At 40.7% G+C, this 15,934-nt stretch overlaps 3 protein-coding genes across 3 annotated transcripts; 1 reads left to right on the forward strand and 2 right to left on the reverse strand.

Annotated features, from left to right (window-relative positions):
* The first annotated feature begins 1,557 nt into the window (after positions 1 to 1,557).
* Positions 1,558 to 6,773, forward strand: knop1 (lysine-rich nucleolar protein 1). The gene is made up of 7 exons (XM_028413540.1): positions 1,558 to 1,639; positions 1,974 to 2,048; positions 3,435 to 3,503; positions 3,609 to 4,763; positions 4,837 to 4,908; positions 5,422 to 5,490; positions 5,704 to 6,773. Exons 1-7 carry the CDS (start codon positions 1,622 to 1,624, stop codon positions 6,007 to 6,009), a joined length of 1,764 nt encoding a protein of 587 aa, XP_028269341.1. The 5' UTR covers positions 1,558 to 1,621; the 3' UTR covers positions 6,010 to 6,773.
* Positions 6,213 to 12,066, reverse strand: exosc1 (exosome component 1). Its single transcript, XM_028413555.1, has 8 exons — positions 11,981 to 12,066; positions 9,800 to 9,915; positions 9,578 to 9,652; positions 8,261 to 8,349; positions 8,153 to 8,186; positions 8,029 to 8,079; positions 7,651 to 7,735; positions 6,213 to 7,389 (listed from the first exon to the last, which is right to left on the reverse strand). The coding sequence occupies exons 1-8, from the start codon at positions 12,006 to 12,008 to the stop codon at positions 7,286 to 7,288; spliced, it is 582 nt and encodes a 193-aa protein (XP_028269356.1). The 5' UTR covers positions 12,009 to 12,066; the 3' UTR covers positions 6,213 to 7,285.
* Positions 12,067 to 12,957: 891 nt separating this feature from the next.
* On the reverse strand, positions 12,958 to 15,797 carry pgam1b (phosphoglycerate mutase 1b). The gene is made up of 4 exons (XM_028403372.1): positions 15,406 to 15,797; positions 14,166 to 14,440; positions 13,904 to 14,084; positions 12,958 to 13,611 (listed from the first exon to the last, which is right to left on the reverse strand). Exons 1-4 carry the CDS (start codon positions 15,542 to 15,544, stop codon positions 13,442 to 13,444), a joined length of 765 nt encoding a protein of 254 aa, XP_028259173.1. The 5' UTR covers positions 15,545 to 15,797; the 3' UTR covers positions 12,958 to 13,441.
* Positions 15,798 to 15,934: the final 137 nt, after the last annotated feature.

Genomic DNA, 15,934 nt, shown 5'->3' on the forward strand with positions numbered 1-15,934 from the left:
CAGTTTCAACACTGATTGTTGACAGTGAAGTCTCACCTTGATGAATGAGAGACCAGTGATGACTGACAGCTAAGAAACAGGCTTTTTTTTGGACTTTGTCAGACAGTTTCAGGGTGTTTTCATTCATCCAGGATCCAGTAAGGCTGCTGATCAATAAAGACACGATGTTTGTGATACATGCCAGTTTCTTATATATAAAGGGGCGAGAAAAGGCTTGTGAATCCTTTGGAATTACTTGTTTTTCTGCATTAACTGGTGGTGAGCATCAAACAATCTTTATGAGATCTTCATCTTAATCTTTATGATTAACACTGGCACAATGATCAAAGGAAATCTGGGCCCTTATCAGCCATGTTCTTGCAATGCCAAATTGGTTATCTTGAAGCCATCTTCTATCAAACTGTATTTGCCCAAAACTGCCCTGTAAGATAACCAGCCTTTCCTCTGCAAAAAAGACACCTTAACCTGTTTAATGATCATACCTGGTCTGATGCTCTGATACAGGATAGCCTCAACTTGGGTTAATACTGCCATCTGCTGTTTCTCGTTCTTCCTAAAGAAATTTAAATGCCTAAATGACGCTGCGCTGCAAAATTTAACACATTAGATAATCTCAAAGGATTTACTTACCTTTTCTCTGCGTTTTCTGGCATTCAGGATAACTTTATACTGTATTATAAATACAAAGAAAACATTTGTCCATGAATTGAACTGGAGACATTTCTTCTATGATGTTTTTGTTATTGATTCTAACTTCAGAATTCTAGTTGGCATCAGCTGTTCAAACACAGCAATATTTAAAAAAAAACCTCATATGTGACTGGTTGGTTGCGGTTTCTATCCTCCTGATTTAAATCCATAACATTTGATCCGACTGTCATCATGGTAAAGTTGTGATTTCTTTCTTTTTTTTTTTTGCTATAATAATGGAGTAAATAACTAAACTGTTAATAATTTTGCTTTTGTGTACAGGTGTGTGCTCTGATATCTGATATTGTGCAATGGAAATATAGGATTTTTATGTAATAACCCTATATAACTGATTTTTAAACGTGTACTGTAAACGTTCCAAATGTGGGGAGAAAAAAAAGCACTGGTATTTCTCTTTTTGAAATGCTCTTATGATGATAGCACTGTCACTGTGTTATGGCAGCGTAACATGAATGTCTGTGATGTGATTTGCACAAAGTGGCTAATACATCAGTGCACATTTTCTGTTAAAATGTTGTCTGGTCTTATTGTCCGCATCCATTAAGTTTAGCTTTGTCGGCTGGTGGTTGAGTAGCACACAGTGTTATGCAAACAAGAGACCAACAAGGTGGTGAAAAAAAATCCCTGGGGTTGCAGGTACCAGAAGGCAAGTGTGTGGGCTGCTAATATTCTTAGTTTAGCGTCCGTATTGTTTCAATTAAGAGTGTGCTAATGTTAGCTACAGCTTAGCCTAAAAGCTCATGACTAAAATGTTGTAATGTAACACAACAGAAACAACAAACATACAAGGAATACTTGTAGCCACAATGCTTACGTGCACGTGCACGTTGCTACGGACGCCTGTCTCGTCGCTACAGGAAGGAGGAAAATCGACTTCCGGGTCAAGAACGTAAGCGGGGAATCCACGTGAATGATCAAAGTGTCCAAAGTAAGTAAAGCATGCTTCAAGTGTGCATTTATTTATATTCCGTGCACCCACCGCGAATGTATCTCATCGCGTTGCTGACTGAATTAGTTGTTTGGTCAGTGGTTTATAGTTTAGCTGCTGTTTAGCTCTTAGCTCGCTAGCATGTCTAGTGTCCCCTAAAACTAGCATAATGAATAAACCTGGTTTCCTCATTCTTCACGCTATGTGTTGCCGTGTTGTCTTTCTGAATGGATTGCATAGGAACTTGTTGCTAAATCTCAACTTTAGGGTCTTTTCAAAAATATCCTGTATGTGTTGGCTCAGAATGTGTGCCTTTTTATTCACTCTGTTTCAGACGGATTCCGATGAGGACATAGTGTTTGTCTCTGAAAAGCCTGCACCTACACGCTCTGGGAATTTTGTTGATCAGGTATGGATTTATTACACAGGCTATCCCATTTTAAGGAAGAATATATTATTTATGTCCAGTGTTGAGTTCAGGAATAAAAGCTAGAACAGGTTAACTGTGAGACACTGTGCCAGTTACTGCCAATCCTAAGATTTATAGTGTCATTGTTGTAATCTCCTCCAGGCTAGACTACTGCAACGCCCTCTATTCTGGTATCAGTAAACATAACATTCACAGACTACAATTAATACAGAATGCCGCTGCAAGGCTTCTAACTCATACAAGGAGAAGTGACCACATAATACCAGTTCTAGCTGCCCTTCACTTTTTTTAGAATTGATTTTAAGATTTTACTGATGGTTTTTAAAGCAATAAATGGCCTCGCCCCCTCTTATATGCAGGACCTTTTAACCCCTCACGAGCCTGAACTCCGCCTGAGATCCTCTGGTAAACTCCTCCTATCAGTCCCCAAAACCTGGCTAATTACAAAAGGTGACCGCGCATTTGCTGCATATGCGCCCAAAATCTGGAACTCCCTGCCCGAGGATATCATGCGGGCAAACTCAGTGTCTTCTTTTAAATCTCTTCTTAAAACTCACTTTTATTGTTTAGAGTTTTCATAAACTGGTTCATTTATCTATTCATTTATTGTTTTACTTTATTGCTTTTTAATTGTTTTATGCTTATGCCTGGTTTTATCTTACGGGCCTATTTTTACTTGCATTTTTTATTCGTATTTTTATCATTATTTTATATTTTATTCTACTTTTAATATTTTAAATTGTTTTATGTCTTATTGACTCACCTTGTGTTTATGAATTTTACTGGATGGTATTTTAACCAAGTGCTGTTGTTCCTGCTTGGATTTTATTGTACAGCACTTTGAAACTGAGTGTTTAAAAAAGTGCTTTAGAAATAAAGTTATTATTGTAACTATATTGTAACTACCTATCAATCAGCAATCCTCCACTCTGTTTCATCCAGCTTTGGTGGCCAGGTTGATCCAGGCACTTCTTGCCCTCTGAAGCACAATAGAAAGAATAATAGTAATAATAAAGCCATTTTTGATTCCTAAAATCTTGACGCATTGATGAAATAATTGGGAAAAATACAAGCTGATCTAGGCTGCACTGTGGTGCAGTGGTTAGCACTGTCACCTTACAGCAAAAACAGTTCCTTGTTGGAACCTGCAGGCCGCCTGAGACCGTTCTGTTCCTGCCTCCCCTGACCCTGTAATGGACAAGCACAGTTTAAAAAATAGATGGATGAATACTTAGTTTTACAGCATGCTTATGAATGTATTTATGTGAGGTATTGGTATTAGAAAGTATTTCCTTTCAATATGCTTGTGTTTATATGTTTTTTTAATATAAACATTTTGACACAACCCCACTTGGTTCCCTTCAGGCAAAGCTGCTGGCCCTGCAACGAGACATCGATCTGCAGTCCCAGCCCAAGCAGCCAGCAAAACCTTGGGTACATGACTATTGCGCTATTATTCTCACACTTACATGGCTTTGTTTTTACCATTTAATGTCAAATACAGTCCATGTCTTTCAGTAATTGTATTTCTCTGTCCAGACAAGCGGCAGCTCTGTTGCTGTGGAGAGAGTGATGGAAGAAGAGAAGAGTGAAGAGACTTTTGTAAAGGAGAAAAAACACAAGAAACAAAAAGGAGCTCTAACTGAAGACAGAAATTGTTCTGTTGAGAACAAAAATGTAACAAAGGTAAAAAAAGAGAAGAAGCAAAGTCAGAAGGTTGATGTAATAGAAGAGGAGTGTCAGGATGGACATGGTGAGGAGGAAGAGAAGAAGAAAAAGAAGAAAAGAAAACTTGTCACTGATTCTCTCATTGATGCCAATAGTTCTGAAGTCACAGATGAAGGTGTCAGCAAAAAGAAGAAGAAGAAGAAGCTGCTACCTGAGAGTGAGAAGCAAGAAGACACTGCAGAGATTTCAGTAAAGGAAGAGGAAACGGTGAAGAAAAAAAAGGAGAAAAAAGTAAAATCTATACAGAGTCAAACAGAAATTATAAAGGAAGAAGAACTGCAAGATAAATATGTGCCAACGAAAGTCAAGAAGAGTAAAAACAAAGTTAAAATCACAGATGAGACTGAAGAGTTAGCTGACAGAAAGAAAAAGAAGAAAAAGGAAAACTCAGAAAACACCGTACCAAAAACAAGAAAGAAAGCTAAAACAGCTGAGAATGGAATCAAGGCAGAAACTGCAGAGTCTGAGTGTGTGGAGGTAAAAAAGAAAAAGAAGATAAAGAAGGAAACCAAAAGTCAAGTAGAAGGAAATGTAGCCGAAGCAGCTGAGACCAAATACAATGGCAAAAAGAGCAAAGCAGAATTAGACAGAGAGGAGGAAGATGGAAAAGAGCTCAAGAAAAAGAAGAAGAAGAAAGACGAATTAAAGATGGAGATTGTTTCCATCGATGAGAAGACAGAGCTGAAGAAAAAAGTTAAAAAAGGCAAGAGTAGCACATCTTCTGTGGAGACAGTTGAAGCAGAGGAGACTGAGCCGAAGAAGAAAAAGAAAAAGAAAAAGGCAAAGACTGAGGAGGAGGAACCAACGGTAATACAATGTGATGAAGGTCAGAGTGACACCACCAGCAAGAAGGGCAAAAAGAAGAAGAAGAAGGTAGAGCAGGTGAGCGGCAACGGAGCTGCAGCTAGTGTAAAGAAAAAGAAGAAGATCAAAAAAGAGCAGGAGGACCCACAGGAGGACTCGCAGGTAAGCGAACAGGTTGTACACAGATGTGGTTCTAATTGAGCTGCATGGTTACTGGACTCGGTTTGTGTTTCAGGAGTCTTCCCAGGTGGATGTGGTTTTCCTGTCGGAGAAAACTGGAAACACTGATGAGATCACCATCAACCAGGTAAACTGAGGTCCCTCCCTGCATCCAGTGGCAGTTACAGTTCTGCATAATGAATATTTTGTGAAATATTTTAACCCAAAAAGCATATTCATTAACGCTTGCATAGCTGTATATTCACACACACACACACTCTTTAGTTATTATTTTGGTTAATTATCTCATAGCTTAAAGTGTGAGTCTCAAAAACAATAAACAGTATGAATATACTTTATTTTTTGGACTGATGGATACTACCTTCAGTTGTGGCTTATTAATTAATATACAATGTCAATTTATATGACACTGTATTGTTCAGTAAAAACACATCTCTATATTTAGTGCACTCTTGCACTAGACACTAAGGCATATTCCTAGTAATGTGTTTCCTCACTTACATGGCAATAAACTCGATTCTGATTCTGATATAAAGTCTTCCTATATGTGTATAGTGTAAGTAGTCTGGACAGATATACATGTCAACTGTACTTGTTCTATATGATGAGTGAAATAAAGTGTGGCTATTGTTTGTAATAGGAAAGAAGACAGGCATTACAAATAGAGATCGACCAGGCCTCTCAGCCTCAGAAACCACCTGAACCCACGGTCAGTATCAGTGCTTCTCTCCTAAGATAATGAAAAGTGTGGAATCTCCCCACGGCTCTTTTATCAAATGCAGCTTTCTAAAGACCCACCCAGTGCAGGCCCAAGCAAGTTCTGACAACCCTCCCTGTATCATCAGATATATAATGATAGATCTGAGTGAAATTAATTTTCACTTACTTTCTTATGTTTCTCCATAATATTTTTGTTCTGCAGGGGTTGGGCCAGTGGGGCACTGCTCAGTTCAACAGCTCCGAGCAGCAGCAGAAGTTCCTGCGGTTAATGGGCGGCTTCAAGAAGGGTTTCCAGCCGGCTGCAACGAGCACTGAAAGAGCAAATATGGCAATGGGAAAGGACGCGCAGCAAAAGCTGCAGCAAGGGCTTCTGGGAGAGTTCCAGCGAGCCCACTCGCGCAGAATGGACCTTGGTAACAGGGGGGCAGGACTTGGGTTTGCAGCACCATCTAATAAGAAGTTCTCCATTGATGTGAATGCATGTCGATCGGTTCGCTTCGATGATTGATGGTGGGGTGTATTGTGTACATTTTGTTTTAACTTTTTTTGTTTTGCACAGTCTACTGTTGGCTCAGCCCAGGGTTTGTTTTTACAGAGTATCAATGTGCTGTAAATACACAGAAACTAGTGAAGAGGAGCAAACTGCCCCTTGTACATACTGTATGTTAAAGACCCGTCCTACAGCTGGAGGAAGGAGGAAACTTTAAACTGTTGGTATTGATAGTCATTTTATTTCATTCTTGCACATTTGCCACAAAGTGAAGGAAGAATGAGAAAAGTCAGCTTTAACAAAACAACAGAAGCCTCACCGCTTGCTTGTTTTTGGCTCATGACTGTTCAGTTGTGATCATGTGACAAAAATATTTGACTATCATGTACTTCAATATTCCGTGCGTGTTGGCTGTGTGTCATTAGGCGTTGTGGTCTGTCTGTCAGTTGATCTGAAACAACGACGAGCCTCGGGAGATGAAAATGTCACTCAGCAACATTATTTTAAAACATGTCAGCTGCAGATGTGCAACATGCCTGGTCGAATCAAAACACCCTTTTACATTAAAAGAGTCTAAGTCACGTCTTTACCGTTCTGCTCCACCTACTCCTTTTAGCAACCTGATAATCTGCCATACTAAGTAACACTGATACCTCATTTCCACAGAAGCAATTCCAGGGCTGGTTCAGAGCCAGTGCCTCGTTTTCTCTAGACAGCCAAAGAGTAGTGTAAAACAAAGACCTGCTTTTGTCAACTAAAACCTTTGTGACCATCAAAAAAAACAGCCAGTTCAGCATCAAATCTGCCGGGTCCATGAAAAGAGGAACTTTCAGGAGAAAAAATGAGCAGAGATGTAAACAGTGAGGTAATAATGTAGCTCGATGTGGGCCCATTGAAACAACTCTACAACAGCCCAAAACCTGGAAATATTCACATCACCGGAAATGGGGTATGAGCGAGTCCTGCATCACTAGGTGCAATATTCGAATGTTTAACAGCTGTAACAGTGGACTGATACAGTTCTTATCAGGTTGTCTTCAGGAAGTTAAAAGCTGCTTTTTTTTAACCATACATTTCTGCAGTTTGGTCTCTTCATTGTTTTCAAGCCAGCACAATGGAACGATGACAAAACGTGCAGACAGATAAACGTGAAACCAGAAGAAGCCGATGAGTCGCATGTCACCCAGGCTCTCAGGAATCATCTAAGAGAAGCTAGGCAGCTACTTAACGACAGCGACTGAAGAGAGGAGGGGAAGGTGTGTGTTCCTTGTGATGGAAAGAAGTTTCAGATCTCTCAGGCGAGGTACTCCGGCTGCACTCGCGCCACTTTACGGAACTCTTTGGCATGCGTCCGTGGGCACTGCATCTCGCACCAGCTGATGGGGACCATCTGGGCACCTTGTCATATAGCAAAGACAGTCATGAACTATTGATGAACAATTACAAGACAACTTATATTCAGCAAGGATCAGAGAATACTGTACGTTGGATCTATTATAATCCTACCTAAAATCTTTGATAAACATGAACAGAGTAGGTCTAATAATCAGTGGTTAGTCTGCTGTTTGGCACCACCTTGTGTTCAAACAGGAAACTAGTAATCTGTGCATGGATCCTTCTGTGCCAAATAGCTGTGTGTATTTAAGCAATGGAACTTACCTGCTTCACTATGGGCCACCACCACGCCCAGTTCATTCTCAGCTGTTGTCAACAGGTAGTTTGACTGAACGTCACCGAGAGAAATCTGACGCCACAGGTCAAGCATTCAACAACAGATTTTTAGACAATCAGAAGGTAGCTGAAAAAGACTTGAGAAGTGGTGCAACAATACCATTAACCACACTTCATATTCCTTGGACACAGTAGCTTACTGAATAAGTGTTTCAGCACCATGAAAGACAGTATGGAAGTTTGCCATCCATCCGTTTTCCTAACCTGCTTATCCAGTCCAGGGTCACAAAAAAAAAATCTAATGCATGATCTGAATTGTTTGACTAGCAAAGGAATGGTTTTCATTTAAGATCAAGTGAAGGATACAACTTTTGCCAGGACAATGTCGCCAGGTCGGAAGCTTTTGTACGTCTCCACCTGCAACAAGCAGGAAGAAGAGTTAACATCCTTGTACTGGATAACAAAGAGAAAGTGATGACTTTAAACGTACCTTATCTTTTTCTGTTGCTCGTACATCTTCTTTCCTGCGGAAGTAGAAAGAATGTGTTTAGGAAAAACAACAGCATTAAAACACAGCTTTATTTTATAGTCAGTTTACCTGATGGTCCCTCTGAAGCGGTCCTTCAGTGGTGTGGATCCTACGTAAAGGATGTGGACTTTGGCGAACCTGGGGTTGATGCTTGTTACCTGTTGAATACAAAAAACAGCTATTTAGGGTATTGGCAAAAAAATTAATCACGATTAATTGCATTGGCATTTAGCCGATAACAATTAATTTGACGATTAATTGATGACAATTGCACTTACATGTTTTTGACTCTAAATCGGCACAGTGTTCTAGCATGATACCGACAAATCATCAGTCAAGTTAACTACTTCATTCTAATAGGTTAAGCTGGTGAGTAGTGATTAGGCACCAACCAGCCATGGAAATATGTATTGATAATATTGAGGCACAAACTGCTTCAAAATAATAATGAAGCAAACATTTAAAGTAACTTTGTCCTTCAAATGTTTTTATCTTAAGGTCACAAAGCATGTCAACATTCAAATTAAACAGACAAATAGACAAATAAGTTCAAAAAAGTCACATCAGTGATTATTAAAGTTAAAAAATGTGTCTGCGCAAATGAACCTGCGACTGGAATATGTCACAGACTAGTGCATGTTTTCACTCAGACTGTAGAACAGCAGCAGAAAAAACAAACAAATAAACAAACCGGACAATTTCACATTTAAATGTGTGTCTGCAAATCAACCTACGTTACGTTCTTTCAGTGCTTAGTTTGGTCGTAAGCAGCACAATGACTAAACGTATCGCGGATTCTCAGCTGAGTGGAATTCTTTCCAACATCTGCTGGAGGAGACTTCGCTGTTGTAATGTTTCCTATCTTGCTGCTCAGTCCTTAAATAAAGATCGGAGTTCATTCATTTGATACGAGCAAAAATTCAGTTACTATGGCAACAACCAACGCTCCACGCTTCACCTAATGCATGTCGCGGCACTATATACAGCTGTAGCCAGCGTTGTGTCCTCGTCACGCTTTCTTCGGCTTTCTTCGTGCTCGGGCTTATGGTGACAGACGTTGAACTTATGTTAGGAACGTGCTGCTCCGCATTATTTAACTGAATACCACTGCCTTCCACCATTATTGTTATTGTGGACTCACATGTGCGCGGGTGATGGTGAGAGTACGCCGCACACAAAAATGTGTCATCATGACGAGGCACTAATCGCCGTAATCGATAAGTGGCAAATATTAATCGATGACAGTTTTTCTGACGATTAATTGCACACGATACGATTTTGCACAAGCCTACAGCTATTTAACAAAGTAGACCTAAAAATCTAAACTTGTAAAGTTAATCCAAACATTTAATGGTTAAAAAAAGAGCATCTGATTCCATTACATACCTTGCAGGTGACTATCGCTCCTACATCTGGCAGTAGTTGTGTTTCTGTTTCCCTCACAACGGAGATCACTGGTAACTGCAATAAAACAACGCACACACAGGTCACACAAATCCTGCTCAGTTTTCTCAGTCATGTGCATATATCACTAACATTGTCTTTACAAACATTGCACAAATACTTTTACTTTAACACACCTAGTTGCCTCACAGCTTCCCCCCTTACCTCCTCGCCCTCATTTTTTCTGAGCACATAGCCAGCTAGTGATGAGTATATGTAGCCGTGCCGCAGGTACACTCCTGTTCCAGGAATACAGTCTTCTACACTGCACAGCTTGTCACCTGAAAGCAAATAAAGATCAATGAAGAAACACCACGAGAAAAGCACTACACCTTAACTCATAAATCATTCACTTAAGCGTTACAAAGTTCCAAAGCAAATTACACATTTATAAACTGGATTTTTGTTAATCACTGCAAACAGACTTTGCATTTATATTTGCACAGTTTACACATAATTGCCACCTGGACTCATACCTTGTTTAGATTTTTTTGGTCTTACGTTTTTTTGTTTGGCACTGTGTGTCTACACCTTTGTATGCATGTTCCAACTGCTGCTAGTGGATACCTGAATTCCCCCTGGGGATCAATACATTATATGTCTACCTCTCTCATCTATCTATGAGTAAGGACCATGTCATGAGTAAGACCCACTAACATTTGGCTTCTGTCTTCAGTTTGGGGTACAGTCAGCATTCATTCCCAGGTCAAATGACTTCAGTAACTAGAAATTAGTGGAAGCAACCTTTTTGCCCATTGTTGACTATGGAGATCTGCTATGCATAAATTCATCCACCCACTGCCTTTACAAGCTTGATAGTGTGTACCACAGAGCTCTAAGATTCATTACTAACTGCGGTCCCCTCACTCACCATTGTGTGTTTTATTGTAAAGTTAACGCCTCAGTCATTGGTATGTGTTCATTAAAAAAAAACACTCTGGGCATCACTCCTCCCCTTCTCTCTTGTCTTTAAACAAGGAAACATGATCTCCGTTCTATGGATGTTATGCTATTTATAGTCTACAAAGTACAAACTGAACCTGGCAAGAAAGAAGATAGTGTTTAGGTTTTCAGCACCTAATGTCTGGAATAAATTGCAATCCCAACTTTGACTACAAGTACCTGTTACACTGAATGAGTTTAGGGATCTGGTGAAATCCTTGCAGTGTACCTTGTTTGTGTGCACATGTTTTATGTGAGTAAGTTTTCATGTTGTTCATTTTAGCTGTTTATTGTGTTTAATATAATTAAATGATGGTGCTGCCCTTTTAGCAGATCTTTCAAGAAGAGAAAGCGCCATGCTTCCTGACCCCAAATTCAAATATTTTAATTCCGCTGTGGCCCGCTGTGCAATTTATCCATCTGGGCTGTTTTGATATGAGTTGCAGGGTTTTGGGGATATGAACATGCTCATGCTTGCCACAGCACCGCAGGATGTAAACATGAATGTCATTCTCCTAAGCTGAGCCATGACATGTGCCAAGACTGCTTTTTTTGTACGTTTAAACAGTTGCCAAGTGATTTTTGATATCAAGTGCCTTCTTCTTGAAACGCATTGAAAACAAACATCTCTTAGATTTACACCAAATCGATGTGGATGAATAAAAAGCCCTGCAAACCACAAGTGAAACGTAAATACTTGAGTTTTGAGTTGAACTGTCCCTTTAAGTTACAGTCTGTGTGGATTGCCTCAACATAACAGAATTCTGGGTGTAACTGTGTGTGTTTACCTGTCTTTACATTGCTATAGTGACATATCTATTCCAGACATGTAGGGACACACGTTACACCAAAACCACGACCCATTACTCTTCATAACTAGCATCTAGCACAACAAAAGCTCGTCATGCGTGACCGTCCACAGCACTGATATTTAACAGCATTAGACCACATACGATAAATAAACACTGTGTGAACGTTTACTGCTACCACGCGCAACATATCTGTGCGGATTTCCCATGGGTGCGTCAAAACAAGAGAGCAAAGGAATGTTATCCTGCCCGAGGCGATGGGCAGGGCTGCTGTGATGAAACCTGCCGTGAAAAAAGTAAAACTCTAGAATGCCGAGTGCAAATAAGAACAGTAAAACAATTACACCTGAAACCACTTTCTCCTCTCTGGTACGAACAACTAGCTAAAAAGTCATTGAAGGCAACAGTAACTGTGCGGGAAGCTAAAGCCCACTCCACGCGTGGCAGCTGGAAATGATTATCAGGATTTAACCCCGTCAGACTGCAGTTTAACTTTACGCGAAAGCATCACAGTAAATCTACTTGAGGAGAATATTAGAAAAAAGGTCCAAAGTCTGGGATAAACGGGTTAGAAATACAAGTTTACGGGACTCACCTGGAACACACAGCTTCATGGGCGACATGTTTTCGAGAAGAGCAGATCGTCACCCGATTGGCTGTGGTGAAGGGCTGTGAGTCGACTCTGATTGGCTGGAGTCACGGAAAACGGAAGTTAAAAAAAAGGGACAGGTCCACGCGTGAACGCAGGCCAAACCATGTGGCATTATGTCATACAGACTGTACATATGGGTTTGTATTTTCTCTAAATCATTATGTAAGTCATTAAGTAGTGAATCTATACAATAACTATCTCATATTCAAAAAAAGTAAAGTTAATTTCTAAATAATCCCAACGTGGCACACACTTCTGTGGGTCATATTATAGTAGTCTTATTGAAAAATGTAATCTATTTCTAATGTTGACAACAACTAAATTTGTTGTCTTTATCAATTGTTGATTGTATGCCTTTCCTGTTGTATTCTTCATTCACTCCCTGTACACTAGTACAGGTTTCATCATACTTCATCATACAAGTACACATACTTGACTACATAAACTACATAGTTCATTAATACATGAAGTAATGGCAACTTCAGTCTCTGCGTATTATAGCCTCCTCTAGCAGTCATTCAAACTTGCAATTTTTTGAATTATCAGTTAATTTAAAAATCCATATTTTGAATTATATAGCACTGATTGATAGATTGGGTAAAAACTCAAATATACATAAATACTCAAAATAGGAGTAGTGAGGACAAAAAATACATGTTTGGACATTAACACCCATTGAACTTATTCGTACAAACTAGTAGCACATAAAACAAAAATTCCTAAAGTATTTTTGGATCAATATTGTCTTTACTGTATTCATATTGTTCAATTTTTTATTATTCTATAGATGTTTTAATTACACTGCTCTGATAATTCATTAAAAGCAATATATTTATTAATTTTACAAAACTATCTTCAACAAAGGGTAAGAACGAACAGTGCTGTGAAATGACGTCGGCTGATAAAAGGATTTTATGACATAATAGCTCACAACATTTATTCTTTTCTCTTTTTTTGCACAATGCCACAGCAAACACAATTCAGCAGTGCAGAGCAAACAGGCAACTTGGCCTTTTAACAACAGCCAGTGTTACTTTACAGGTTAAACAGTTCCTGCTGAGCCATACCTACATGGACTGTTAATAAGGAAGGAATACTGGGAGAAATCTGCATTAGTAGTCTATGTTTGCTCCCGCTCACTGGTCCCTAATTTATGTTTTGGTCAGTGTTTATTGAACGGCTGATTATCCATAGTCTAACAGTGAAATGCATGTGTAATGGTCAATCAATAAAATCCATCCTCAGATTGTATGTTTGTGTGAGAGCTGGGTCTTATTACAATAAAGTGCACATTGAATGTCTGTGTGTGCAAGTGTGCGATGACAAAAACAGTAAATAACCTCCATTTTGTAATTTGATAAATCAACAGCACGCAATACGCTAGCTCTCAGAGGAAGGAGGAGTCTATTTCTTGGCTTTGCCCTGAGCAGCTACAGCTTCCATGGCTTTCTTCACGGTCTCCTCATCTCCCAAGAACTGCATGGGTCCTAAAGGTTTCAGGTTCTTGTCCAGCTCGTAGACAATGGGGATGCCAGTGGGAAGGTTCAGCTCCATGATGGCTTCCTCAGACATACCTGTGAGACAGTGACAGACATGCAGAGCTTATGATCCCTTTCCATGCAGCTGGTGCAGTTAGATGGATCTGTGGATGAGGTCACACTGAAGCTGTGGCCGCACAATGACCACACGCCTGTCTGTACACTGCGTCTTACTCGTCATCATGTCTGCAGTGACATCTTTGACTGGGGTGTCCAACAAGAGAATTAATCCTACAACAAAGCTCTTCTTCTTGAAGAAAAGCTGTTCACCACCTGCTGCAGATGGAGTGGAGGTAGGCTTACTTTATCCCATAAATCTGTTACTTACCCTCGAGATGCTTGACGATGCCACGGAGACTGTTGCCATGGGCAGCAATCAGCACCCTCTTCCCTTCCTTGATCTGTGGAACTATCTCTTCATTCCAGAAGGGAAGGGCTCTGGCAATAGTGTCCTTGAGACTCTCACAGCTGGGAAGCTGGTCCTCTGTCAGGTCAGAATAACGGCGGTCCTAAAACAACACAGGGAGTCTCTGTTATTTTAAACTGATGTTCTAAAGATGCCTGCATCTCTAGTTCTCCTAAGCTGTCACCTTGCTTATACTCTGATAGAAGTCATGCTCCTCATCCATGGGAGGGGGAGGAATGTCGAAAGAACGCCTCCAGATTTTGACCTGGGCCTCTCCGTGTTTTTCTGCCGTCTCAGCTTTGTTCAGCCCAGTCAGGCCGCCGTAGTGACGCTCATTGAGACGCCAGGTCCGGTGCACAGGCAGCCACATCTGGTCGATGCTGTCCAGGACAAACCACAGGGTGCGGATGGCCCTCTTCAGGACAGAGGTGTAGCAAATATCAAATTCATAGCCAGCATCTGAAATGATCCAGAGGGCAAGGATTCAAAGCTTTCTAAACACAGAGAGGTTTCACTGACATGTAAACACACTGCTGCATCTACAACATTGCTTGAGACGCAGTAGTGACTGTCTGCTGCCCTGTTTATTGCCCTGCAGCTTGATGCATTTGCTTGTGCGTAGTCAGGGGCCAACTGACACTGCTAGATTGTCAGATGTGCCTGCAGGGGCTTTCTGTGCCACAGACAGGAGTGAGAGTGTGTGACTGTGTGTGTGTCCATCCACCTACCCGTAATATACAGCATATACAGGAAAATTTTTCTCAGCATGTATTCTTAATGAAGACATCTATCTACTAAAGCTTTAGCCTTACTGGATGCTATAAGTCAAAATATATTTAGGTATGTACAGATTTATTTAATATAATAATTTGTATTTTGTTCAGCTAAAGAACAGAATAGAATAGAAATTAAAATAAATGGTGTAATATATCGTTAAATGTGTATTACATCAAGGTATATTTTTAATAAAACACATTTCAAGTCTTGGTTTCATTGAATTACTCATTGAACACTCAGACTGACTGAGCTTTGAATCTGAAAATGACTCATCCCAGTAAAATCATAGATGTCTGCCACAGAATGGCACCATGCTTCCCCTACATGTCTCAAACAAATTATATTTCAAAGTTTTTTTAATTTCATAACACAAAGCACGAAATATTGTATCATCACTCACTAATAAAAACACACTGGAAAGCTGCCAAGTGATCACTTTAGCATATACATGTTAACTAACAGCCGTCTGGTCTAATGTTAGGGGACACTGCCCCACGGTGCTTCTCCTGCTGCTGCTGGCTTGTGTTGTGTCGCAGTGAGGCGACTACTTTCCCCAGGGTTGCATAAGCTCTGGCTTGCAACGGCTTAATCCAATGACCGAGAGAAAGCCCGATTAGGCCGCGGACTACTACTATCTGGTACTGTACCTTTCAGGGCTTGTCCTCCTCTCTTCGCCTCCTGCTCCCCGGTCTCACTTAAATCCGCGTCGAACCAGCCGCAGAAGCGGTTCTCCTGGTTCCAGCAGCTCTCTCCATGGCGGATCAGCACCAGCTTGTACGCAGCCATCCTCACACTAATGCCCTCTGCGCTGTATTTCCGGAAACTTTGGGGGCTCTTCCTTAAAGACGGAAGAAGCGCTCTCAGTTGTGTCCTAACTCCGCCGCAACCCCAAAGACGGTCACAGAGAAACAGACGTGGTATGTTTGGATATCTGGAGTGATGGCGCGTATGTAGCCGTTGTCGGTTTGTAGCGTTGGCTCGTACCGAGTGAACTTGACAGCTCTCACGATCCGAAATTCTCTGCCTCTCTTCCTGCCGCTCTCCACCAATCAGAGGGCGAGCTGCGAGCGCTGGAGGAGGAGGCAGGCAGGAGGATGCGCATAGCGGCACGTCCACACGCCCAGCAGTGCATCCAACAGGCCAGTGTGACTGCATCAAATGGGAACAAAAATACTT

Source organism: Parambassis ranga, chromosome 1, assembly GCF_900634625.1.
Source record: "Parambassis ranga chromosome 1, fParRan2.1, whole genome shotgun sequence".
In the NCBI taxonomy this organism is placed as follows: Eukaryota; Metazoa; Chordata; class Actinopteri; family Ambassidae; genus Parambassis; species Parambassis ranga.

Bases quoted from the DNA above. Each gene is read 5' to 3' on its own strand.
- exosc1 (XM_028413555.1), bottom strand. From the start codon at position 12,008: ATGTCGCCCATGAAGCTGTGTGTTCCAG. The intron at 9,916-11,980 runs GTGAGTCCCGTA...ATTTGCTTTCAG, and splicing joins CATGAAGCTGTGTGTTCCAG to GTGACAAGCTGTGCAGTGTA. The intron at 9,653-9,799 runs GTAAGGGGGGAA...GTTTTATTGCAG, and splicing joins GAAAAAATGAGGGCGAGGAG to TTACCAGTGATCTCCGTTGT.
- knop1 (XM_028413540.1), top strand. The intron at 3,504-3,608 runs GTACATGACTAT...TTCTCTGTCCAG, and splicing joins AGCAGCCAGCAAAACCTTGG to ACAAGCGGCAGCTCTGTTGC. The intron at 5,491-5,703 runs GTCAGTATCAGT...TTTGTTCTGCAG, and splicing joins AGAAACCACCTGAACCCACG to GGGTTGGGCCAGTGGGGCAC.
- pgam1b (XM_028403372.1), bottom strand. From the start codon at position 15,544: ATGGCTGCGTACAAGCTGGTGCTGATCCGCCATGGAGAGAGCTGCTGG. The intron at 14,441-15,405 runs GTACAGTACCAG...GGATCATTTCAG, and splicing joins AGGAGGACAAGCCCTGAAAG to ATGCTGGCTATGAATTTGAT. The intron at 14,085-14,165 runs GTGACAGCTTAG...GTGTTGTTTTAG, and splicing joins TCTATCAGAGTATAAGCAAG to GACCGCCGTTATTCTGACCT.